At 48.4% G+C, this 27,648-nt stretch overlaps 1 protein-coding gene across 1 annotated transcript; it reads right to left on the bottom strand.

Annotated features, from left to right (window-relative positions):
* Positions 1 to 57: 57 nt before the first annotated feature.
* Positions 58 to 27,414, bottom strand: LOC132829127 (protein ABHD8-like). Its single transcript, XM_060846450.1, has 5 exons — positions 27,340 to 27,414; positions 10,240 to 11,001; positions 6,651 to 6,821; positions 2,418 to 2,634; positions 58 to 410 (listed from the first exon to the last, which is right to left on the bottom strand). Exons 1-5 carry the CDS (start codon positions 27,342 to 27,344, stop codon positions 246 to 248), a joined length of 1,320 nt encoding a protein of 439 aa, XP_060702433.1. The 5' UTR covers positions 27,345 to 27,414; the 3' UTR covers positions 58 to 245.
* Between the last annotated feature and the right edge of the window lie 234 nt (positions 27,415 to 27,648).

The raw sequence follows: 27,648 nt of genomic DNA, 5'->3' as shown, positions 1-27,648 counted from the left end.
TTTGTTAAAAAAAATACACAACTGATGATAAAAACCACCACATTTAGCTGCCGTTAATCGAAATATACATTGTACAGGTTTCACTCTCTGTGTCGTCATGTGGAACCCCAGGTAAGGCCCAGACGCAAGTTAAATCCTCTTGACCACCTCAAATGGCTGCAAACCATTTAGAATCTTGGACAGATTCCCTCAATCGGCACTTTTCTCAAAGTCCGAAGAAAAATCATTATACCGTCTGTGCTGCTTTATTTATTTTCTGTTGTCTGTTTTGCTTCTACTTGTTCAGTCGCAGTAATCTCTGGTTCCCAAAGCAGGAACTCATGCAGTAATGTGTTCACAGTTTCTGGGCACTCCATCATAACCATGTGACTCCCCTCATCGATGACCTTCAGGAACGCAATCAGCAAGATCTTTTGGTAAAAGAGAGGGTGGTTAGTTAACTGAACATCGCTATTAAACAGATGCACCCTCCTTTCCAACCAGCAGCCCTTCCAGAAGCACAGAATCTCTCTACATTGCAGAGGCTATTCAGCCCAACCAGTCTGCACCGACTCTCTCCAAACAGCATCCCACCCAAACCCAGATCCCTACCTTATCCCCATAACCCCAGACTCCCCATGGCCAATCCACCTAACCTGCACATCTCTGTTCCCAGGTTATTCTTTCCTAAGACATGGGTGTTGCTAGCAAGGCCAGCATTTGTTGTCCATCTCTTATTGTCCACAAACTGCTTGCTTAAGCCATTTCAGAAGGCTCAATGTGACTCAATTAGTAATGGTCAACTGTATTGCTGTGGGTTTGGAGTCACATGTTGGCCAGCCTAGGTGAGGATGGCAGATTTCCTTCTCTAAAAGACATTAATGAATCAAATGCATACTTACAATAATTAATGGTAGTCTCATGGTCACCATTGTGGAGTTGAGCTTTCAACTCTAAATTCATTGTAATTGGATTTAAACTCTCTACTGCCAGATGTGAATTGGAGCCCAAGGATCTGAAGCATTTGTCTTGTTCTTTGGAGTATTGTTCCAAGTAACTGAGTCACATTGCAGCCACTGTGCCCCTCTCTCTACCAATTTCTGTTACTTGCTCCCCTCCTCAGTGGGTGTGTTACATGGCCGGCTGTAATCAGTGAGCAAAGGGAGGCGTTTGAATTATGTTTGAAGACCAACGTAAGGACTGGTCTCCTGTTACTCAGCTCACATTCCTCCTAGACCCAGGTACGTTCCAGCAGGAGTAGAGTCCCTGGCACATCTAACACTCAGACCCTGGAGCACCAGAGGGATCTGTAATGTCCCACCTCTACAATAGCAGCTCCCTCAACAGGATCCCTGGATTCATCCTGGGATCTTCCTGCAAGGTCAGGTCCACACCAGGCAGTGTGTGCATTGCTTTAGCCTCTGGGGTTGTACAGCACAAAACTACATTGGACCACTCAGCCCTTCAAATCTATTCTGCCATTCAATTAGGCAAGACAACTTGCATTTATATAGCACCTTTGACACAATCACAAAACATCCCAATTAACATACAGCAGTGAAGATTTGGCACGGACTGAAGCAGGAGCCAATTGGGCTAGTGACCATGAGCTTGACCAATGAGGGTAGCTGCAGGGATGGCAAGGTTTCAGGAGACAATTTTAGAGATTTCAGTTCTGGTCGCCAACAATGGACATGGTGGGATGAACAAGAGGCAGGGTCGAGGGACTGCAGAGATCTCAGGAGGTTACAGGGAGAAGGTGAAATCAGGGAAAGGTTAAAATATGCAGGAGAATTTTAAAGTCACTGTGTCACTAGACTGGAAGCTAACGTGGGTCAGTGAGCAAGGGTGTGATGGTCAAGTAGTATACAGTGTGAGACCGGATACACAGCTTTGAATGAAAGCATGAAGGTGGAGGGTGGAAGATGAGGGTCTTCATTCCGGAAATAAGGGGTTTGACTTATTGAGAGAGATTGAGCAGGTTAGGCCTATTCTCTATGGAGTTTAGAAAAATTAGAGAAGTAATTGAGGGATATAAGATACAGAAGGGGACTGACAAAGTAGGAACGTGGAGAGCATATGGGGCAATCTAGAACAAGAGGTTATAGTTTTAGGAGAATGGGTGGATTCACTACCTCAAGAATGCGGTGGACACTGGTACACTGAAGGAGTTAGGAAGATTTTCGATCAGTAACAGGAATGAAGGGTTATGGGGCGCAGGGAGGAAATTGGAGTTGAGGGAGAGATATGATCAACTGTGATTGTATTAATTGGCAGAGCAGGCTCAAGGGGCTGAGTGGCCTCATCCTGCTCCTAGACCTTATATAGTTATGATAGAATCATCAAGCTAAGACCTAAACACATAAATGAGGGTTTGGACAGGGGTGGACACACTCATGGTTGATTCTGAGCAAGTGTAAAAACAGAGAGTTTGTTACCTCAGCCATACGCTGGTCTTCATCCACAGGGACAAATTTGTCATGCATTCCATGCACTAGCAGGACAGGCACTGTCAGTTCAGCGTGGTAGACCTCATCACCCTCGGGCCAGTACTGCCCACTCATCATCGCCTGCAACACGAAGGAGGTCACCTTGAAAGCATTCCCCTCCTTCAACAACTGTTTCTCTTTCGCTCCCTGTCGGGCAAATGCCGCTCTAAAGAGATGTCAGAAACAAAGCAGAGGAAACACACGTCAATTAATAAACAGCACGAGCAGATTTCCCAAGGCCCCACCTGTTACAAGGCCGACAAACAGAACAGAGAGATTCCAAGAAAGGCTGGACTAGCGGGGGCTCTTTTCTCTGAATGTAGCAGAGTGGCCAGATAGAGATCCTTGAGTTTTGAAAGGGATTGATAAGATAGCTACAGAGAAGTTTCCACTTGTGTTAGGGGACGGGGGACGGTGTTGGGGAATGGGGGGGGGGGGGGGGGGCGGTGTTGGGAGGCGTGGGGGCGCGGTGTTGGAGGGTGGGGTGGAAGTGTTGGGGGGGCGGAAGGCGGTGTTGGAGGACGAGGGACTGGTGTTGGGGGAGGGGTGGGCGGTGTTGTGGGATGGGGGGACGGTATTGGGGGCCAGCATTGGGGGACGGGGTGGCGGTGTTGGGGGACGGGGGAGCGGTGTTGGGGGACGGGGAGCGGTGTTGGGGGACGGGGAGCGGTGTTGGGGGACGGGGTGGCGGTGTTGGGGGACGGGGGAGCGGTGTTGGGGGACGGGGTGGCGGTGTTGGGGGACGGGGGAGCGGTGTTGGACGGGGGGCTGGTGTTGGGGGACGGGGAGCGGTGTTGGGGGACGGACTGGCGGAGTTGGGGGATGGAGTGGCAGTGTTGGGGGACAGGGTGGCGGAGTTGGGGGATGGGGGCGGTGTTGGGGGACGGGGGGATGGTGTTGGGGGACGGGGGCTGGTGTTGGGGGACGGGGACGATGTTGGGGCACGAGGGACATTGTTGGGGGACGGGGGCCTGGTTTTGGGGATGGGGGCTGGTGTTGGGGGATGGAGGGATGGTATTGTGGGGTGGGGGTATGGTGTTGGGGATGGGGGGATGGTGTTGGGAGCGGGGGATGGTGTTGGGGGCAAGAGGCTGGTCTGGGGATGGGGGCTGGTGTTGGGGTCGGGGCGGGTGTTGGGGACGGGGCAATGGTGTTGGGGGACAGGGGGATGGTGTTGGGGGCGGATGGGCAGTGTTGGGGGATACGGGGCAGATGTTGGGGGACGGGGGCAGGTGTTGGGGGACAGGTGGATGGTGGCGGAGTTGGGGGATGGACTGGCGGAGTTGGGGGACGGACTGGCGGAGTTGGGGGATGGGGGGGCGGTGTTGGGGGACGGGGGGATGGTGTTGGGGGGGGCGGTGTTGGGGGACGGGGGGGCGGTGTTGGGGGATGGGGGGATGGTGTTGGGGGCCAGGGGGGTGGTGTTGAGGACAGAGGGCTGGTGTTGGGGGACTGGGTGGCGGTGTTGGGGGACGGGGGGGATGGTGTTGGGGGGGGCGGTGTTGGGGGACGGGGGGGATGGTGTTGGGGGCCGGGGGGGATGGTGTTGGGGGGGGGGGCGGTGTTGGGGGACGGGGGGAAGGTGTTGGGGGGGGGCGGTGTTGGGGGACGGGGTGGCGGTGTTGGGGGACGGGGGGGCTGGTGTTGGGGGACGGGGGGATGGTGTTGGGGGCCGGGGGGGATGGTGTTGGGGGAGGGGGGGCGGTGTTGGGGGACGGGGGGATGGTGTTGGGGACGGGGGGGGCTGGTGTTGGGGGCCGGGGGACGATGTTGGGGCACGAGGGACATTGTTGGGGGACGGGGGGACGGATGGTGGGGGACGGTGGCCTGGTTTTGGGGATGGGGGCTGGTGTTGGGGGATGGGGGAATGGTGTTGGGGGACGGGGGTTGGTGTTGGGGGGGATAGTGTTGTGGGGTGGGGAGTGGTGTTGGGAGCGGGAGATGGTGTTGGGAGCAAGGGGCTGGTCTGGGGATGGGGGCTGGTGTTGGGGGCGGATGGGCAGTGTTGGGGGATACGGGGCGGATGTTGGGGGACGGGGGCAGGTGTTGGGGGACAGGTGGATGGTGTTGTGGATGGGGGTTGGTGTTGGGGGCGGGGGACGGTGTTCGGGGACGGGGGGACGGTCTTGGGGGACAGGGGAGCAGTGTTGGGGGACGGGGGCGGAAGTTGGGGGATGGGGCCTGGTGTCGGGGGACGGGGGGATGGTTTTAGGAGTGGGGGCCTGGTGTTGGGGGACGGGGGGCCGGTGTTGGGGGATGGGGCCTGGTGTTGGGGGACGGGGGGCCGGTGTTGGGGGACGGGTGAGCGGTTTTGGGGGACGGGGGGACAGTGTTGCACAGGGTTGGGGGCGGGGGGGCAGTGGGGTTCACGCGCTGTGCTGCTGCAGTCTCCTAAACAGGGAGGTGACCTTAAAAACTCTGAGCCCCCAGAGGAAAGGCATTTAATCGATTGACCGAATAATCGATTGTCTGAACGAAATAGTGCCTGCCCATCACGTTCGGATAATCAAGGCTCCCCTGTAAATGGGAAATGGTGATGTTGCAATTTTCCAGCAAAATGTGACCAAACATCATGACAACATTTACTGCAGATATCCCAACTAAACCTGAACTGATCCGCAGCCAACATCCACCTTATGTAGAAGGTGCCTCCTTTGCCCAAAAAACAATGATAGGACCCAATTGCAAACATGATGGGAACAATAAAACGGGGAAGGAATAGAAACTGGGCTTTTTATTTGCCTTGGAGTCAGTGTGTTCATTTTTAGCAGGATATGGTTGATCAAAAGAACCAATCCCAGCGGAAACTCCAGGTGCATGTCCCTTATTGTGAAATGACAGTTTACTTTCATCTTCTAGAACAAACTGTGTCTTTCCAAGCCAGATGGCCAGTTCCTGCCAAACTTCATTAGGTTTTCTGCTGTTCACTACAGTCCTGGGAACTGAGTGCAGTGCAAACCCAGCTCACACTGCCCTCCCCAGCCTCCAGGGTAGACTGCACAACTGGGACAAATCTGTCAGGAAAATCATGGTCGTTCTTATTTTTAGATTTGCTTTCAATATTTTATGTTATTTGACTGGGTTATTGGATGGAATGTCATTTGGATGTGAAAAAAAAGAGGGATGGAAACCCCCCCCCAGCAGAGGATGCTGGAGAAACTCAGCAGGTCTGGCAGCATCTGTCAAGAGAGAAATAAGAGTTAATGTTACGGATCTGGTATGAATTCTGAAGAGTCTAATAGGGCTAGACAGAGGAGATGCTGGAAGGATGTTCCAGATGTTGGGTAGACCAGAACCACGAGATCATGGGTATATCATTTAGGACTGAGATGTGAGGAACTGGGGGCAGCACGCTGGCTCAGTGGTTAGCACTGCTGCCTCACAGTGCCAGGGACCCGGGTTCAATTCCAGCCCCGGGCTACTGTCTGTGTGGAGACTGCACATTCTCCCTTTATCTGTGTGGGTTTCCTCTGGGTGCTCTGGTTTCCTCCCACAATCCAAAGATGTGTAGGTTAGGGGAATTGGCCATGCTCAATTGCCCACAGTGTTCAGGAACACCTAGTGTTAGGTGCATTAGTCAGGGGTAAATACAGGGTAGGGGAATGGGTCTGGATGGGTTACACTTCGGAGGGTCAGTGTGGACATTTGGGCCGAAGGGCCTGTTTCCATACTGTAGGGATTCTGTGCTTCTATGAGATGTCTCCACCCAGAGAGTGGCGAGCCTGTGGAATTCACTACCACAGAAAGCGGTCTCGCCCAAAACATTATCTGATTTCAAGAAATGAATGGATATTGCAGTTGAATCTACAGGGATCAAAGGATATGGGGGACAACCAGGAAAAGGCGATTGAGTTGGATGATCAGCCGTGATTGTAATGCAGTCGGCTCGAAGGGCCGAATGGCCTACTTCTGCTCCTCTGTAAGAGTCATACCAAAAGGAAATGCCATCTGTGTTTCTCTCAGCACAGACTTGCCAAGTGGCTCCAGCATTCTTTGTGTTTGTTTCAGATTTCTAGCATCTGCAGGATTTTGCTTTTATTTGGGAAGTGGTGACCGTCCAAACAGAGGAGTCTTCCATTATAGATGGAAAGCTGAGTCCCAGAGGTTAAAGGTTGGAATCTAACCCACCACAGTGGCCAGTTCCGACAGTACCGCCTCAAAACGGTCGCTGGTTGTCCTTACTTGAGGAAGCTCCACGCGAGACAGGGCGAGAGGCAGTGTAGGACACAGGTGGGCAGGTTGAAGATGGAGCACAAACTGGGTTCCAGTGCAGTCGGACCTCCTCCATTGATCATCACCACCTTGTGGACTTGATCCGGATACTCGTGAGCCAGAAACGTGCAGAATGAGACCCTGAGGAAGAGAGATTCCCAGTAAGATGCCAGGCACACCCTCACCCCTTCCAGCCTCGAAGCTCCCTCTCATCCCAGCCTTCCTTACACAGGCCAGCAACATTACTCCAGTTATCACTCCATACCAACCAGAACCTGCCCTAGGGTAAGGGGAACAAGGGTGACCATGGTGCCCCACCCCCAATCCTGGCACCAGTGGAGGGGATATCTGAACACGGGTGACCTTAAAATACTGGAGAGTGGCGCCATGTGACATTTTGCAGAATAGGGCATAGGGATGTGGCACACAGTGTGAACTGCCCCAGGGAGAGGGAGAGCCCTGTGCAATGGGATTTTCCCTGGGGGGGGGGGGGGGGGGGGTGAGGCCTTACAATGGGATCTCTGGGGCAGAGGGGGTACAGGATGGGAAGAGCCTCAGGAAGGAAGAGAGGGTTACAGAGTGGGATTTGCCCCATGGGAGCAGAGGGGGAGGGGGGGAACAGTGGGATATGCCCCGGGGGTGTGGGGTGGCACAGTAGGATTTACCCTAGGGGAGTTGGGGGAGAAGAGGCAGTGACATTTAGCCCAAGGGTGCAGTGGGTGGGAGGTGAATTGGTGGGATTTACCCCAGGAGAGTTTGGGGGAGCAGTGGGATTTACCCCAGGGGAGTGGGGGTGGGGGTGGGGGTGGGTTGGTCTGTGGGATTTGCCCAGGGGAGTGGGGGTGGGGGTGGGTTGGTCTGTGGGATTTGCCCAGGGGAGTGGGGGTGGGTTGGTCTGTGGGATTTGCCCAGGGGAGTGGGGGTGGGGGTGGGTTGGTCTGTGGGATTTGCCCAGGGGAGTGGAGGTGGGGGTGGGTTGGTCTGTGGGATTTGCCCAGGGGAGTGGGGGTGGGGGTGGGGGTGGGTTGGTCTGTGGGATTTGCCCAGGGGAGTGGGGGTGGGGGTGGGTTGGTCTGTGGGATTTGCCCAGGGGAGTGGGGGTGGGGGTGGGTTGGTCTGTGGGATTTGCCCAGGGGAGTGGGGGTGGGGGTGGGTTGGTCTGTGGGATTTGCCCAGGGGAGTGGGGGTGGGGGTGCCTAATGGGAAAGCGTGGGAAGCACACAGTAGGATCTGCCCAAGGGAACCCCCTCCCTAAGAGCATTGTGGGTTCCCAACACCACATGGACTGCAGCGGTTCAAGAAGGCAGCTCAAGGAGCAACTAGGGACGGGTGATTAATGCTGAGCCCAGCCAGCGATACCTGTCTCTCATCAGAGCCCAAGAGAAAAAAGGGAGAAGGAGTGAGGATGTCCTCCATGGTGTGATTTTCCCCACAGCCCTCTGAGATGGCAGAGACATAAACAGCTTCTGGTCATTTTTACCTCTGAGTGTGTCAGTGGGCAGCATTTGTGCTTCTAGATCCGAACGGATTCACTCCAAATCCAGGGATCTCGAGACTCAGACCTCAGTGATGGACTGAGCAAGTGCTGCTCAGTCACAGGGACTGCTTTTTCAGATCCAATGACAAAATGGAACGGCTCAGGTGGATGTAAATGATCCCATACTGCTGAGAGTCCTCCCCCATGTCCTGGGATCGTCCCTCAGTCAGCACCACTAAAACAGATTATCCAGTCATTGTCATATTGCTGTTTGTGGGATCTTGCTGTGCTCAAATTGGCAGCCACATCTCCTACAACAGTTCACCCACATCAGACTCCCCTTACTCACTGCAAAGTGTTTTGGGGCACTCTGAGACTATGAAAGGTGTTAGAGAAATCACACCAATGGACATCAGGCTCCATAGAATCAAAGAATCCCTCCAGTGTAGGAACAGGCCATTCAGCCCATCAAGTCCACATTGACCCTCTGAAGAGAATCCCACCCAGACCCACCTCCTCCTAACCCAACCCAATCCACCGAACCTGCACATCCCTGGACTGTGGGAGGAAACCCACGCAGACACTGGGAGAATGTGCAAACTCCACACAGATAGTTGCCTGAGGGTAGAATCAAACCGGGTCCCTGGCGCTGTGAGGCACCAGCGCAAACCACTGAGCCACCGTGCTGTCCAATCTCCTATTTGAATGTAATCTATCCCAGGACATCCAAACAGCAAAATCCCACACGTTTCTCAGCTCTACCACCACCCCACACAACCCTCAATAGCCCTTCGGTCTCACCTGACCCCAGAATCCTTCTTTGCCCTATCCCTTCACCTGTCCAGTCCTGAATTAGTCTCTCATCTGGGTTTAAATTTGATATTGTGAAAAAAAATCATTCAAAATTAAAAAAATTAACAACTTACAGAGATGGAGGATCCCTGTAATAGGTCTCAAAACCACTTTTGAAAAGAATGCATCAACTCCCTCTTCCTTCACTCTGTCCTTTTCCTGTGCAGACACTGAGAGGTAGATTCTCACCAGCACTCTACAGTCCCACAACACCTTGAGATGAGGGAGAGCCCGGACACTGATGCTCAACTTTGGGAGGCATCGCAGTCCCACAGTATCCTGTCCTCTCACATGACAAGGATGGTGGGCTGGGGAGAGTGTTCTGTACCAAGAGAAGCTATTAGGTACAGGGCATGTAGAAACATCTAAAGTAGAAGCAGGATTAGGTCATTCGGCCCTTCGATCGTGCTCTGCCATTCATGGCTGAACCTCCAACACAGCACCCTGTCCCACTTCCTCCCGAACACCCTTTAATCCCTTTAGCTCTACGAACTGTACCTAACCCCTTAAAAATATTCAACTGCTTTCTGTAGCAGAGAATTTCACAGGCTCCCCGCTCTATGGATGAAGAAATTTCTCCTCACCTCAGTCCTACCCATTGTCCTTAAACTGTGATCCCCTGGTTCTTGACTTCCCCACCATCGGAAACATCCTTCCTGCGTTTACGCTGTCCATTCCTGACAGGATTTCTATGAGATCCCTCCCTCTCCTCAGTCTTCAAAACCCCAGTGAACACAATACTAAACAATCCAGTCCCTTGTTATGATTTGATTAGATTCCCTACCGTGCGGAAACAGGCCCTTCAGCCCAACAAGTCCATACCGACTTTCAAAGAGTAACCCACCCAGACCCATTCCCCTCTGACTAATGCACCTAACACGATGGACAATTTAGCATGGCCAATTCACCTGACCTGCACACCTTTGGAAATTGGGAGGAAACCGGAGCACCCGGAGGAAACCCACGCAGACACGGGGAGAACGTGCAAACTCCACACACAGTGTCGCCCGAGGGTGGAATCAAACCCAGGTCTCTGGCGTTGTGAGGCAGCAGTTCTAACCACTGAGCCACTGTGCTGCCTCTTATATGTCAGTTCTGCCATTCCAGGAATCACTGCCAACCCAGGAAGTACACCCTCCATTCAAGGGGCCTCTCACTGACCCTGTGGGCTCAGTGCCAACAGCAGTTGATGAGGTTACCCACAGGATAGCATCTCAATTGTGAACCTACCCATAAGAGTGTCCGATCAGGATGTTACGTTTCTTGCCGTAGCGCCTAAAGATGGCCCTCATGTCCTCAGCGAGGGCATAGAAAGTGTAGGCAGCTCCGATCTTTGGCGCGGTGCTGGAGCCATGCCCAGCAAGGTCTGGGGCCACCACCTCGTATCCCAACTTGCCAAAGAAGTCCAGCTGCTCCTTCCAAATGTCTAGGGAGCCACCGACGCCATGGATGAAGAACAGTGCCACGTCCGAGTGGCTCCCCTTGCAGCTGGTGATCCGCTTCTTGCAGTCGATCACCACCGTTTTCTTCGGCTTGCGCTTGCGCCGCTTCACTGTGCCCTGCTCCGGGACGGCACCGTTGGCCTGGGGTGAGGCGACGTTGGCGTCGGAGAGCTCGATCTCCACTGTGCTGCCAGGCTCGGTGTTGCCATTCTGGCAGTGCAGGATCTCCGAGCGGATCACATCGCCGAGGTTCTCAATCACCACCTGGCCGTTGCGGTAGACAGAGATCTTACGCTTGCAGTGCACCACCCCTTTACCGGACATCTCCTCTCCCTCGCCTCCCTCCTCCGCCACCACGCTCTCCTCCTCCTGCTCCGCTGGGCTCCGGCCTGGCACGATGTGTTTGACTCGCAGGATCCGGCCTGGTTTCACCTCGATGTAGTCATAGCCGTCACTGGACTCCACGCTGTCGATGGCTCCCACCACGTTCAGCGCCCTGCCCGTGATGCAGCACATGATCCCATCGGTTATACTGGTCAACATGTTGAACCTGAGAACGGACAGAGATTGGAGACAGAGAGGTTAGCATCCCTTTTCCAGACATACCACCACCACTCCCGCGTGTATTCCATTGAACCAATTAACAAAAACATACGCTGAAAATGTGTTGCTGGTTAAAGCACAGCAGGTTAGGCAGCATCTCAGGAATAGGGAATTCGACGTTTCGAGCATAAGCCCTTCATCAGGCTTATGCTCGAAACGTCGAATTCCCTATTCCTGAGATGCTGCCTAACCTGCTGTGTTTTAACCAGCAACACATTTTCAGCTGTGATCTCCAGCATCTGCAGACCTCATTTTTTACTTTAACACAAACATATGAACAATAATCAAGAGAAGGCCATTCGGCCCTTCGAGCCCATTCCGCCATTTAATAAGATCGTGACTGATCTGACTTTAACCTCAATTCTACATTCCTGCGTATTCCAGATAATCTTTCATTCCCTTGGTCATCAAGAATCTAAATGTCTCTGTCTTTAAAATATTTAAGGATTCTGCATCCGTTGCCTTTTGAGGAAAGGAATTCCAAAATTCACAAACTTCCACGTCAATAAAGTGTTTCCTCCACTTTGTCTGAAATGTGCGACCCTTCGTTTTAAACTCTGACCCCTAGCTCTCGGTTGTCCTGCAACAGGAAACGCCTTCCCACGTCCAAGTCCTGATCAAGTCCCCCTCAGGATCTTATCCCTTTAACTCTTCTAAACTCCAGAGGATACAGGCCAAGTGTGTCTAGCCTTCCCTCATAAGGCAATCCACTCATACTTGTGATTCAGTTTCCAACTCTACAGGAAAAGGGAGGGAACCAGATAAATATTTGAGGCCTCTTATACTATCTCAGATCATAGCAACCTGACTCTGTAAGGTTGAGGGGGAGCAGTGGCTTAGTGTTAATGTGACTGGGTTAGGAATCCAGGTGCCCAGGTAATGTTATGGTGATATGAGCTCAAAAGTTTGAATTCAATAAAAATATGGAATTTAACAATAGCCGGCCCAATTGTGACCACGTAAAAGCCAATCTGGTTCACTAATATCCTTTTAGGAAAGGAAATCTGCTGTCCTTAGCCTGTCTGGCCCACAGGTAATTCCAGACCCACAGGTAATTCCAGACCCAGAGCAATGTGGTTGGACCTCCTCCTTTAAACTAACTTTGAACATGTTACAATTCACATCTGACGTGTGTGGGATTTGAACCCAGTAGTTCTGATCCAGTGCAAGATTACAGTGGTGCTGGAAAAGCACAGCAGGTCAGGCAGTATCGAGGAGCAGAAAAATCAGGAATGATAAAGGGCTTTTGCCAGAAATGTCGATTTTCCTGCTCCTCGGATGCTGCCTGACCTGCTGTGCTTTTCAAGCACCACTCTGATCTTGACTCTGATCTCCAGCATTTGCACTTTCATCTCGTTGACACTACCAGTGCAGTATACGTTTTCTCATCAACCTGTCCGGAGAGTCTCTTATTCACTAATGGGATGTAGGTATCACTGGCTGGGCCAATATTTATTGCCCATCCCTGGTTGCCCCTTGAGAAGGTGGGGGTGAGTTGCCTTCTTGAACCGCTGCAGTCCACGTGCTGTAGTTGACCCACAATGCCCTTAGGGTGGGAATTCCAGGATTTTGACCCAGTGACACTGAAGGAATGGCAATGTACTTCCAAGTCAGGATGGTGAGGGGATTGGAGGGGAACTTGCATCTCATGCATCTTACACACCTCTGGAGCAGACGGGACTCAAACCCTGGCCTCCTCGCTTTGAGGTGAAAACACTATCACTACAGCACAACAGTCCTCCCAAAATGTGGTCGACTCTTTATTGAGCAGTTAGGAATGGGCAACGAATAATAGCAAATCCAGTGAGGGCCACATCCTACAAATGAATATAAATAAATAAATCTACCTTCTGTCGTGTCCCTTTGGTGCAGAAATAACTATTAATCACAAATTTAAAAATAAAAATTAATCTTGCGACGGACAGCATCAACAGAAAATTCCAAATTTCGACCACTCTCAGTGTGAACAAGAGTTGCCTAATTTCACTCTCCAAATGTCCCCATCCAGGTGAAGTTGTTTCTCTGTTATCCCACACTGTTCCCCCTTTCTTAAACAAAACCTGGATCAAGTCCTCTAACCTTCTAATTTTCAGCGAGTATTGATGTAAAAATCTCTTCATCCTTCAAGTCACAGGGCCCAGCTATCATGCCTTATCTAGATGCACAAATTCAGCCAACGCTTTTCAAAATGCAGTCACTATATTGCGGCAGTGAAATGAGGCAAATAGCTTGGGCACAGCAAGTTCCCACAAACAGAAATGAAATGGATGATCAGAGCATCTGCTTTAGATGGTGAGGGATAAACACTGGGCAGCACACTCGGAATATTGCCCATTAGGGGCTCTGTAACATATCTGTGAGATGGCACCTCTGACAGTGCAGCACTCCCTCACTGAGCCATCAGTGCTACACTGCCTTTGGGTTTCAGTTTACAAACTTCTGTGCTCCTCGGTGAAAGAATAAATTGACTGAGCCTCAGCTACCAGAGAATGAGGTGAGTTTGATGAGACTTTGGGCTAAACCTAAAGAACACAGACTTTAGTGTTTAAGGATTGACCATTCATTGCCAGAACAGGCGTTCTAAAGCATAATGAGTTTCTGTGGTCCTTAACAAAAGTGGATCATCCTGAAACTCTGGAATTGCCTCCTTAAACCTCTTCTTAAGCCTTTCTCTCCTCCTCCTTACAGATGCTTCCCTTTGGCCAAGTCCCCTGTTCTAATCTCCCCTTGTATGGTTCAGTACCGAATTTAATTCTCATAGCACTCCTGTGAAGCAGCTTGGGAATGTTTTATCACATTAAAGGTGCTATATAAATGCACATTGTTCTTGTTGAGGGTCTATAGACTGATGCTTATCAGAGATCACAAATGGCTGTTGGTTAAGTCCTAACTAATGTGGGTCATTCAGCAAAGAAAGGCTGGGTTTTCAGATGTGGAAATTCAAATATCACGATGTACCATCCCCGTTCACATGACCCTTCTCCCAGACAACTTAATTCTTTTATTCATAATTTATCTCTCACCTCAACCACAGGACTGAAAGGTGCTTATCAATTATTTACACCTGTCCTTTCTCACAAACTCTGGCAATCAGCAATAAAAGGAGAATCTTCTTTCTTCCTTTTGCTCATCTGTAATCAGGGGAGAGTGAGAACACAGACCTCCACTGTACCTCCCCCCAGTTGCACATTCAGGGGCACTGTAGACTAGAACCATTCTAGAAAGAAAACCCGACATCACTGGAAAAGCTCAGCAGATCTGGCAGCATCTGTGGACAAAAATCAGAGTTAATGTTTCAGGTCCAGTGACCCTTCCTCAGAATTGATGGTAGTGAGGAAAATGTCATTTTTTTATGGAGAAGAGAGGGTCGGGGGAGTAAGGAGTAACTCATAGATGGGAGTAGAGGTTCCACCTGTCCCCAGTGTTGCAGACTGAGGTTCATGCCAAGCAACACTCCAAGTAGTTGGACTGTTCCATATCACCTGTCCTTCATGGAGAAATTAGCACAAAGAAACACTTTTGATCATAATCCATCAGGAAGTGGTCAGCATGTAGCATCCTCAAGACCCCGAGGGAAAAGGAGAGGGTGGATCCTGTTGCATGGTTCCCTGAGCAGACTGTCAAAGTCATTCAGCAGAAGGCCTCATCGCCAGAACATCCCAACAAGCTCCAAGACATCGCTCGGCTGGTGGTGAGATGGGCAGGCCGGTCAGATCCTTCATGTGTAGCCGGACTCTCTGTACACTGCCCTCGAAGAGGCTGTGGAGGGGTAGAGACTGTCAAACATCTGCTGCTGGAATGTGCCTTTGCAAAGAAAGTTTGGAGAGAAATGCAGTGGTTTTTGTCACATTTCGTCCCGAGCAGCTCCATGACACGGGACTCTGTGCTCTACAGTAACAGAATCCCTACACTGTGGAAACAGGCCCTTCGGCCCAAGACGTCCACACCGACCCTCCAAAGAGTAACCCACCCAGACCCATTCCCCTACATTTATCCCCAACTGATGCCCCAACACTACACATCCCTGATCACTGTGGGCAGTTTAGCATGGACAATTCACCTGACCTGCATAAACTTTGGACTGTGGGAGGAAACGAGAGTATCTGGAGGAAACCCACACAGACACAGGGAGAACATGCAAACTCCACACAGACTGTTGCCCGAGACTAGAATAGAACCCGGATTCCTGGCGCTGTGAAGCAGCGGTGCTAACCACTGAGCCACCGTGCTGCCCTGTTCCCTGGGCCACACACAGAAACAAACATCAAGTGTCACCTGGAGAACCATCAATCCAGTGAAAGATGCTCTTTGCCCTGTCGAATCTTGTTGGTCTTCCAAAGCTTGGGGCAGCTATTGCCAAGGCGCAGTGGGGAAAGACCACAGTCTGAGGTCTTTCGGCCAAAGTTTAACAAGGGTCTGTTCAGTTATCAGACCCTCTCATTGCCTCAATGTACGAGGAGTTTCCTGCACAAGTAAGAAATGCGTTTGGTGTTTACAAATGCAGGAAATGACAAATACCCAATTTTGTTTTGCTGGTATGGAATTGCTTTAATACCTGTGAATGGAGATAAGGATTTTTTAAGGATAAAGTAATTTTTGCAATAAAAATATTGACCAGAAATTGAGCTGGACCGGTCATATAATTAGAGTGGTTACAAGAGCAAGTCAGAGACTAGGAATACCGCAGCAAGTAACTCACCAACTGATCCCCAAAACCTATTCAACATCTGCAAGGCATAATCAGGAATGTGACGGAATACTCCCCACTTGTCTGGATGGGTGCAGCCCCAACAACACTCAAGAAGCTTGACACCATCCATGCCAAAGCAGCTGCCTGATTGGCACCACATCCACTCTCTCCTGCACCGATGCTCTGCAGCAGCAGTGTACACTATCTACACAATGAACTGTAGAAATTCACAAAGATCCTCAGACCAACACCTTCCAAGCAAATGACCCCTTCCATCACAGGTTAAGCCCAATTCTGCCAATCAATCTTTGGCCTCTGTGTGGCTTGTACCACATAGGATGGGGAAATTCCAAAGTGAGCCACTGGGAAAGGCTTCATGAATGTAATCATTTCCCTGCACTTACTCTATAGTCCCACAAGAGGGCAGACAGGAGAGAGGGATAACCTCATCCAGAGTTTGCCAATTTCACTCTGAAATTAACCAACTGTGAGTCCCTGCTGCTTGTATCAGATGTTAATAATTGGGAGTTCAATCATTTTTAAACCTGAACATCTTCCTCTATGTCCTCCCACCCCGACACCCTCGGCCCTGTCATGACACGGACCGTCAACCCATTTCACCGACTTGTCGTCCTAATTATCCACTTTTCTTTCTCCTTAGCTTATGATCATCAATCCCTTTAACTGCCTAAGCTTCTTTCTCTTCCTGGGCTCTGGCTCCAGCTATCCACTCACTCCTTCCCACCCCCACTCCAGTCCCTGTCTTCAGAGTAAATATCACCCTTTTTCCCAGGTACACTCAGTTCTGAAGAAGGGTCACTGGACCCGAGAGGTTAACTTTGCTTTTTCTCCACAGATGCTGCCAGACCTGCTGAGTTTCTCCAGCGATTGCTGTTTTTTGTATCATATGTGTTTCTGTTTTGGGCTTGTTACAGTGCTCCAGCAAGGCTCAGTGGAGGAACAACAGGGTGCGTAGGTTAGATTATTTTATTTTAGATTAGGAATAATCTTTGGCACAACATCGTGGGCTGAAGGGCCTACTCTGTGCTGTACTTTTCTATGTTCTATGTTCTAACTAACACTTCATCTTCCGCATAGACACTTTATAACCTTCAACATTGAGTTGAGTAATTTCACAGCATAAAGACCTCCTTCCTTATCTATTACCTAACCACATGTCTCCGGGTCCTGTCATGAAATGGGTTGCTCTCAGCTCAGCTCGGGAGGTGATGGCCTAGTGCCATTATCACCAGACTGTTAATGCAGAGAGTAAAAAGTGAGGTCTGCAGATGCTGGAGATCAGAGCTGAAAATGTGTTGCTGGTTAAAGCACAGCAGAGCTCTGGCCCGAAACGTCGAATTTCCTGTTCCTTGGATGCTGCCTAACCTGCTGTGTTAATTCAGAGACCCGGGTAATGTTCTGAGGATCTGGGTTTGAATCCTGCAACAGCAGATGGTGGAATTTGAATTTGGAGGAGAGGATTTTAAAAATTGGCATTAAATGATGGCCATGAAACTGCCAATCGTTGGGAAAAACCCATCCTGTTCACTAGCCTGTTTAGGGAGGGAAGCTGCCATCCTTACCTGCTTTGGCTGACATATGACTCCCGACCCACGGCAATGTGGTTGACTCTTAACTGCCCTCTGGGCTTTTAATGTTGGGCAGTAAATGCTGGCCTAGCCTGTGATGCCTACATCCTGTGAGCCAGTTTTAAAAACCTACTCACGGTCCCCATTAACACCCAGCTAGCTTCCTCTCTTTCCTGGCTGACTATCAACAATCCCTTTGTCTGCCTATCCTCTCTTTTGTTTCCAATTGGGTTCTGTCTCCACCAATCTGCTCACTCCTTTACCCTCCAACGCCCTTTCCATTCAGCATAAATACTGCCCTTTCCCACCTGCTATTAGGATCAGTGGACCCAAACTCTATCTCGCTCGCCCTCACCCTCTCTCTCTCGCTCCCTCTCCCTGTCCACCCCCACAGACATTGCCAGAGCTGCTGAGTTTCCATAGCACCTTCTGTTTTTGTTTGTCAGGTGTGAAGTTCAACAGGAGGAGGAGTTACATAGTTTTCAAGAAAACTGAGGGACAAGCTGCAAGTCAACCAGAGGGGTCAGCGAGTCGGTGTGAGTGTAGTGGCCATTACTAATCAGAAGGTGCTGGGGAAACAAACAGATGGATAAATCACCCAGACAGGATGGACTACACCCCAGGGTTTGGAAGGAGATAGCTAAAAAGATTGTGGAGACAAATAAAAACTGCAGATGCTGGAATCCAAGGTAGACGAGCCGGAGGATGGAAGAACACAGCAAGCCAGGAGGTGGAGAAGTTAATATTTCAGGTATAACCCTTCCTCAGGATTGGGGGTGGGTGTAAGGGGAGCTGCAGATAAAGGGGGTGAGGATAGCAGGATGGTGAGGTGGGGGATGGGTGAAGACAGGTAGAGGTCATGACCTGGTTGTTAGATAGGAGGAATGAATCCGGTTGGTAGCTGAAAGGAAAGGCTGATGAGAGGAATGGAAGGGAGGGGGAGAGGATGGGGAGGGAGGTTATTTGAAATTGGAGAACACAATGTTGAGTCCTCCGGGCTGTAGTCTGTTCAGGCAGAAGATGAGGTGTTGTTCCTCCAATTTGCAGCTTGATTCGTTGTGGCAATGGAGGAGGCCAAGAAGATTGTGGAGACCATGTGGGTGATCTTTCGGGAATCACTGGAGTCAAAGAGGGTCCCCAGAGGACTGGAAAATGCGGAATGCAATACCTTGCTAAAGGCAGGGACACAGAAGGCAGGAACCTATAGGCCAGTTAACCTAACCTCAATCATTGGGAAGATTCCAGAGGCCATTATTCAGGAAAAGATTGCAGTGTACTTGGAAGGACACGGTAAAATAGGACTGAGTCAGCACAGCTTCGTCAAGAGGAAATCAGGCCTGACAAATCTGTTAGAATTCTCTGAACGGATAACAAGTAAGTTAGACAAAGGAGAGCCAGTGGTCCCGATCTATATGGATTCCCAGAGGCCTTTGACAAGGTGCCACGCAGGAGACTACTAAATAAGGTAAAAGCCCATGGTGTTAGGGGCAAGGTACTGTCATGGATAGAGGATTACCTAATTGACAGAAGGCAGACAGTTAAGACAGAGGGATCTTATTCAAAATGGCAGCTGGTGATGAGTGGAGTTCCACAGGGGTCAATGTTGGGACCACAACTATTTGTGTTTTACATTGACGATCTGGTAGAAGAAACTGACAGCATTATTACTAACTTTGCAGATGATGGGTGATGAGGAAGCAGGGAGGTTGCAGAAGGGCTTGGACAGGCTAGGGAAGTGGGGAAAGAAGTGGCAGATGGAGTAAATGTGAGAAAGCAGGAGGGCATGTACTTTGGAAAAATAGAAAAGTAGATTATTTTCTGAATGGGGAAAGATTTCAGAAATCTGAAGCATCACGGGTCTTAGGGTTCTTAGGTCAGGATTCTCCTAAGGTTAACATGGAGGTTCAGTTAGCAGATAAGAAGGCAAATGCAATGTTAGCAAGCATTTTGAGAGAGTTAGAATACAAGAGCAGGGATGTACTACTAGGCTGTATAAAGCTCTGGTCAGCCTGCATTTGGATTATTATGAGCAGTTTTGGACCCTGTATCTAAGAAAGGATGTGCTGGTGTTGGAGGCTGTCCAGAGGACGTTCACATGCATGATCCTGGGAATGAAGGGTTTGTCATACGAGGAGTGATTGTGGTCTCTGGATCTGTACTCGATGGAAGGTTGAGAGAGGCTCTGATTAAAACTTACAGAATATTGAGAAACCTGCATAGAGTGGAAATGGAGAAGATGTTTCCACTAGTGGGAGAGACTAGGACCCGAGAGCACAGCTTCAGAGTGAAGGGACAATCCTTTAGAACTGAGATGAAGGAATTTCTGCAGCTGGAGGATGGTGAATCTGTGGAACTCATTGTTGCAGAGAGCTGTGGAGGAAAAATCATTAAAGTGCATTTAAGACAGATATAGATAGGTTCTTGATTAGTAAGGGGTCAAGGGTTACACAGAGAAAGCAGGAGAAGGGGGTTGAGGAATATATCCGCTGTGATTGAATGGACGAGCAGACTTGTGGGCCGAATGGCCTAATTCTGTTCCTATACCTGATGATATTCTGGAAGGGATTGGACAGTGCAGGCACACAGAAGTTGCTTCCACCTAGTGGGGCAGACCAGATGTAAGTCAGTTTAAAATAAGAGAGTCACAAACAAATGCAATCAGGAATTCTGAATTCATCAGAGAGTGGTAATGTAGTTGCACTTGCTGCTGCAACGTGTAGTTGAGGCAAATAGAATAGAAGGAGGGGAAGCTGGATAAATATATGAGAGTGAAACAAATGGAAAGTAATATTGCTCAAGTGAGAGAAAGTTAAATGGGAGAGACTCGAAATATATGCACCAAAAACAGCACCTGGGCTGAGTGGCCTGTTTCTGTACTGTAAATATTATCAGCCCAGTTTGTATCCAGATACCGTGGTTGCTCAGAGACTACTGTTAAAGATCAGCCGGTTCCCACTCATGGAAATAATTTCAGTCATCATGTCTGGTGACCTAAACACACCTTATCTTCCGCCTTGGGACCCTCCAACTACACAGCATTAACATCGACTTCACTAGTTTCCAAATCTCCCCTCCTCCCCCATCTCATCCCAGATCCAATCCTCCAACTCGGCACCACCTTCTTGAGCTGTCCTATCTGTCCATCTTGCTTCCCTCGTATCCACTCCACCCTCATAGCATAATTACCCTCCACCTGCATCCACCTATCACCTTCCCACCAAGCCCCACCCCCACCCTCCTATTTATCTCTCAACTCCCTTCTCCCCCCACATTCCTGATGAAGACATTGATTTTCCTGCTCCTCGGATGCTGCCTGACCTGCTGTGCTTTTCCAGCAACACACATTTCGACTCTGACTCTCCAGCGTCACTTTTTTCTTGACCTAAACAAATACTCAAGGCTCATTTCAGGATCAGGCCAAACGTATTCAGCCCATAAAGCCATGCTGCAGTGAGGACCAGGTTACTAATACAGGAAATGATGTGGAAGGGCCAGTGTTGGACTAGGGTGGACAAAGTTAAAAATCACGCAACACCAGGTTATAGTCCGACAGGTTTATTTGGACGCACTAGCTTTCGGAGTGCTGCTCCTTCATCAGACACAGGGTCATAAGACACAGAATTTATAGCAAAAGATTAGTGTCATGCAACTTAAGTGATACATTGAACAAACCTAGATTGCCATTAAGTCTTTCATCTTTTAGAATGGGTTGTCACTTAAAAGAAGTCCTGGGATTTATATATTAATGAAATGAAACCTGCAACCCATTCTAAAAGATAAAAGACTTGTCAGCAATCTAGGTTTGTTCAATGTTTTATTTCAGTTGCATGACACTGTAATCTTTTGCTATAAATTCTGTGTCTTCTGGTCTTGCTCCACAGCTATCTGATGAAGGAACAGCGCTCCAAAAGCTAGTGCTTCCAAATAAGCACTATAACCTGATGTTGTGTGAGTTTTGACTAAATATAGGAAATGGTAATGTCACTGTAGAGGTCACTGTAAAACACTGTCCAGTGTAATGATTCTAGGACCATGGGGAAAGATCCGAAAACTTCAAACTCTGGCTTTTCGACACCTGGATCTGGGTGACATCCACAATGCTGTATGGGAGGATTCCAGAATTTTGACCCAGAGACTGTGAAGGAACAGCAATATATTGCCATGTCAGGATTGTGTGTGGCTTGACATGAAATCTGCAGTTGGTGACATTCCTGTGTATCTGATGTCCGTATCCTTCTCAATGGCACAAGCCACAAGATTGGAAGGTGTGGTTGAGAGAGACGTGTTAAGCTACACCTTGTAGATGGTACACATTGCTGCACTGCGGGCTGATCTTGACTTGATGAACAGAAGATTAATTTTGAATACAAACATTTATTCTCAAAGATCCATCCCACCCTGGCAATGTTTTTCTACAACCTCTACATTGGGGAGAAGGTACAGAAGGCTGAACACACGCACCAGCTGGTTTCAAAACAGTTTCTACCCTACTGTTGTTAGAATACCGAACAGACTGACAAACTCTTAACATTCACTGCACCTGTGTTTACTGCTATTTACCTATTATTTACTATCTATGCTACTTAACTCTGTGATCTGCCTGTATTGCTGACAAGACAAGTTTTTCACTATGCCTCGGTACACATGACAATACATTGTGGGCGGCACGGTGGCACAGCAGTTAGCGCTGCTGCCTCACAGCGCCTGAGACCCGGGTTCAATTCCCTACTCAGCCGACTGACTGTGTGGAGTTTGCACGTTCTCCCCGCACTCTGCGTGAGTTTCCTCCGGGTGCTCCGGTTTCCTCCCACAGTCCAAAGATGTGCGGGTCAGGTGAATTGGCCATGCTAAATTTCCCGTAGTGTTAGGTAAGGGGTAAATGTAGGGGTATGGGTGAGTTGCGCTTCGGCGGGTCGGTGACTTGTTGGGCCGAAGGGCCTGTTTCCACACTGTAAGTAATCTAATCTAATCTAAAAAACATTCATTCAATTCAATTCAATTCAGTTCAAAAAATGTTTATATACTCCTTGCTCCACAAACTGTGCACAGTATCACTAACACATACGCTGAAACAAAGAGTTTAGATTGATTGGTAAACTTTCCAACTCTCAATTCAAGTCTAAGGTTCCCTCACCTGTCATTCAGTATTGGGGGAGGGAGGATTAAATATCTTCGTGGTGCACTCTCAAACTGGCAACAATTCAAACTCAGTGTCTCCTACCCATTACATCTCAGTCTATCCCATCTTTGCTCTCATTGACTGGCCCATTGCCAAGATGTATATCTTCTCTGCTCTGTGGTTCTGCTTCTGGCTATTACATAATGACTCTCCTTGCTAAGATCAGCTGTGGCCAAAGATTTCTTAGGCTCAAGGCCAGACACTTGCCTCCTGGAGTAAATCATCCTCAGATATCCTGATCATATTTCCCAATTTATGAACGAGCCCCTTTGCTCTCTCCAGTCTATCTCTGAACTTTCTTTCTTGTTGAAATTCCACAAGTTTAAGATGCTCCATTCAATCTATCCCAAGCAATCGTTCTTCCTGGTGTGAGTGGGTGGTGGGCTATTTGACAACAGAGGGTTGACACCAAACACCCAACATATACACATGTGCATCTTTCAGTGTGGGCTGTGGAGTCTGTCACGAGTTAACTTTGACCAAGGCTTCCCTCTGTACCTGGACTAACAACAGAGTGAATGGTATAGGGGATAGGCAGGAAAACTTAAGTTGAGGTATCAATCATTTCAACCATGACCTTGTTCAATGACAGGGTAAACTCGAGAGACCAAGTACACATGGTTACCTGTTCAAAATGTACAGAATTGAGTGCTAATAGCCTTACCTGCAGCCAACCTGAGGGAGTCAATGATGGGATCTCTGCAACCGGAAAGCTCCTCATCACTATCTACAGTGACAGTGACCTACTCAAGCACATACCCAAACTGATCATCAGGCCAATTCCTCAGCAGAGTACAGAGAGAAACGATGTTCTCTCTCACTTTCAAATCAATGTATGAAGTATAGATTATGGTCTATTCCCATTATCATAGACATTTCAACAGAAATCAGACAAGTCACATTGAACTTAAAATGTGACTCTGTTTCTCTTACCTCAGATGCTGCCTGGCCTGCTGAGTTTCACCCATAATTTCTGTTTCTAAATCTATCAGTCAAAACGTATGTAAATTTCATGTAAAAGCTTTCAAAATGATTTATGGCAGATTAACTGGTCAAGTAAAGTTGAATTTTTTATATCTGTGGAGAGAGCTGATAACTTGCTTTACAATTATACCATCTACACTGCACAAATATCTAAGGTCTTTCTTCATGCTAAATGCCCCCCTACGCTATCCCCATCAAACTCTTCCAGTACAAGTACAGCAGTGTTAGATACAGAGTAAAGCATCCTCTACTCTTTGAAATGGAAAGTAAAGCTGTCTCGACAGAGTCCCCACCAGACGCTCCCAGGACAGGGACAGCACCGGGTTAGGTACAGAGTAAAGCTTCCTTTATTTTGTGTGATTTTTAACTTTGTCCACCCGAGTCCAACACCAGCACCTCCCAGGATAGGTACAGCACAGGCTTAGAGACAGTATAAAGCTTCCTCTACTGTACTTGAACATCACAGGATGAGGGACAACCTGATAGAAGGTTACAAAATTATGAGAGGCATGGATAAAATAGATAGTCGGAGTCTTTTACCCAGGATGGAATTGTCAACTACAGGGGACATAGGTTTCAGGTTAAAAAGGGAAAGATTAAAGGAGATGTGAGAAGCAAGTTTTTTTATACTGTGGGGAGTAAATGGCTGGAATGCACTGCCAGAGGAGGTGGTAAAAGCAGATACAGTAGCAATGTTTAAGAGGCATCTTGATAGATACATGAACAGGTGGAGAATAGAGAGATATGAAGCACTTAGTGGCATGGGGTTTGTAGTTCAGACAGGCTTCGTTTGTTGGTGCAGTCTCGATGGACTGAAGATGATGTTCCTGCGCTGTATTGTTCTTTGTCTTTTGTACTCTGTTCCCACCAAAGACTCCCAGTACGGCACTGTGTTAGATACAAAATAAATCCCCCTCCACACAGTTACCTGTAAACACTCCCAGGTCTGAACAGAAAATGACAGATACTGTATGTAATGCATTTCATAATCATATCACTCACCACTATTTTCAGTTCTCTTTCTCCTAATCATTAAACAAATTATTCTAACACACACATTTTCTCCCTATCTCTTCACTGTGCTCTAACTGAATTGCCCGGGTTTTAAACACAACAGAAACCCTTACCCTCACCTTCTTTCTGCTTGTCAGACGAAAGATTAAACTTACCACCATCTCAGGGAGACCAGATCAAAGCAGAGTTTTCTCCCACAATAGCATGGATAATTTTCTCACAGTCAAAACCAAAACAGATTTCCTTTTTTGTAACATATTGCAGTTTTTGGGATCTTGCAGTATATTTTTCACACTGTAACAGTAACTGCACTGCAAAACAAAACATCATTGGCTGTAAAGGTGCTTTTGGAACATCCTGAGGCTGCGAAAATGCTACACAAATACACAATTCTTAGATTTTGAAAACCCTACTTCAGCCCTGTCTAATCAATGCAATGTAATTAATCTTCTAACTCTCCAACTCTTTCTGATGTAATTAATCTTCTAACTCTCCAACTCTCTCGTCCCAATCTATGAAGGTAGTCTCCTCCCCATTCTCAATGGTAACATGGGTTAATAATAAAGGTCCCTATACCTCTGGGCCAGAAACTCCAGGTTCAAGTCCCACAGCTGATTTGTTGTGCATGGAAGGTGCATTTATAATATGGTCAAACTGTATGATTGTCAACCTGTAAATCCTTCCAATACAGGAGAGGACAATCAATAATGGCTTATGCCCGAAATGTTGATTCCTCTGCTCCTCGATGCTGCCTGACCTGTTGTGCTTTTCCAGCACCACACTCTCGACACAGTCAGTAATGGCAGCAGAGTCACCTGGTCAGCCACCCTGATTTTTGTCAGATGTGTGGATCACTCAGCTGAAGCCAGTTGCACATGAGGACGGGCTAGACCGATCTAAGAAACATCTCTCACTCTGTCCCACGTGGAAACAAATGAGGAGTTTTGATACTGGGTAATCATTTAGTCAAAGTAACACTATACACTACATACAAACAAAGTGTGACACTACACTATACACAAACAGGAATGTGGCATTATACTACACCCTAACCACAAACAATAAACCAAAACTATTCCTCTGGAAACATCTTTCATGACAGTGACTCAAAACAACTTCATTGACTCTATGTGAGGCGTTTCATGATGACATGAAGTCAGGAAAGATGTTAATTGCAAGATCTTTCTTTGTTTTGTTATCAAGCTCTTTCTATGCTGTCCCAACAAATACTGCCAGGACAAGGACAGCATGGGGTTGGATGCAAAGTAAAGGTCTCTCTACATTATCTCCATCAAACATCCCAGGATAATTAAAGCAGAGACCTAGATACAGAGTAAAGCTCCCTGTAGACTGTCCGCAGCAATCACTCCAAAAACAGGGACATCATTGGGTTAGATACACAATAAAGCCTCCTCTACTCTTTTAAACTGAAAGTGAACGGAAAGCAATGTTTCTTCAACACCATTCGCCATCAAACATCCCAAGACTGGTTATAGTGTTGTGTGATTTTTAACTTTGTACACCCCCAGTCCAACACTGGCACCCTCAAATCATCCCAAGACAGAGACAGCATCAGGTTAGATACAGAGTTAAGTTCCATATATTACTGTCCCCATCAAACACTCCCATGACAGGGATAGCACGGGGTTAGATACAGAGTAAAGGTCTCTCCACCTTGTCACCATCAAACACTCCCGGGACATGGACAGCACAGGGTTAGATACAGGGTAAAGCTTCTGCTACACTATCCACATTCAAGCATTCCCAGGACAGGGATGGCACTGGGTTAGACTGAGTAAAAAGCTCCCTTTATACTGTCCTCCATCAAACATTCCCAGGAGAGGGTCAGCATGGGGTTAGCTACAGAGTAAAGCTCTCTCTACACTGTCCTATTGTACAGCTCAGTGCCACCCGCAGTAGAGAGCGCCCCCTATTGCATTATTGTGGTAGTTCTACTCGCCACATGGCCGCATCTGGTAGCCTCTCAGATGAAAACTGCGAGTTCCATTGCAGTTTTGTGCTAGTCTGGGAACCGGCGCGAGAACTGACCGTGTCTCGTTTATTCCCAAATAGGCCGTTCGTAAAATGGTCTGAATAACGACAAATGTTGGAATTTTTTATTAACAAGATTTGCCAACTCGACAGCCGACCCGCAGTGGGGGACAGCAGAGAGGGATAAAACGGTGAGTGCTCAGTTTCAGTATAGACCAACCCCCAACCCCACTTCGCCCTGTTAAAATCTGCATGTACATTCACCCGAGGCAGATACAGCAAACCACCTGGAAAGCAGATACATTTGTTGCCTAGATTCGTTGTGTCTAATCTGGTGATTCTAAAAAACCTTTGATTAAATATAAATGTGCTCGGCTCCATGGGAAATATTCCTTTTCCTACATTCTTCAGATTGGAAGTATTTTCCTAATCCCGGGAGATTTACTCAATGGCGTTTTAATCCTATCGCCTAAAACATCGATGTTGCTTTATAAATTATATATCTCTATTTAAAGGCTAAAAAGGTTTTAAACTATAATCAAATGCACAAACCGTGTCTATGATATGAATGAAAAATGCGACAGCATTGAACGGTGCAGGGAATGCAAGCTGTCCGTGGATTTTATGCTGAAGTCAAATATTCTGATACATTTTCAGATTCCAAGACGCGTTTTATTTTCACATTAAGACCAATGCACTGATTTTCTTTTGCATGATTGGATCGACCAGAAAGATGAATGCAGTAACCGCCGATTCACAAACAACCGGGACAGAGGCTCGCAGTCGGACCAACCGATAACCTGGGGCGAAAATAAGGCGTTAAAATTTCCCCCTTACCTCATTCATAAAAGCGAACTCCGGGTGCTCCTCATCAAAGGTTACAAATGCGTGTGTTCTCAAGAAAATGTGTTGAAATTTTGCAACACAAAATTACAAAGTGTCCCCAGGTTGGGACCAATATCCTCCCCTCAGGTACATCATGGCATTGCAGACTGCACCAGGGAGAAACTGTTGGGGGACACTGTATCTCTGCCCCGTGTCCCGCTGCGCTGAATATTGGATCTCCAGGTTACTTGCAGGACGGTCAGTGTCCTTGATCGCTGCGAAGGGGAGAGACTCCAATCGGCTCTGCCCCAGTGCCGCCTC

The sequence above is a fragment of the Hemiscyllium ocellatum genome, chromosome 28, assembly GCF_020745735.1.
Source record: "Hemiscyllium ocellatum isolate sHemOce1 chromosome 28, sHemOce1.pat.X.cur, whole genome shotgun sequence".
NCBI classification, from domain to species: Eukaryota; Metazoa; Chordata; class Chondrichthyes; order Orectolobiformes; family Hemiscylliidae; genus Hemiscyllium; species Hemiscyllium ocellatum.
This window is presented reverse-complemented; position numbering and strand designations above follow the sequence as displayed.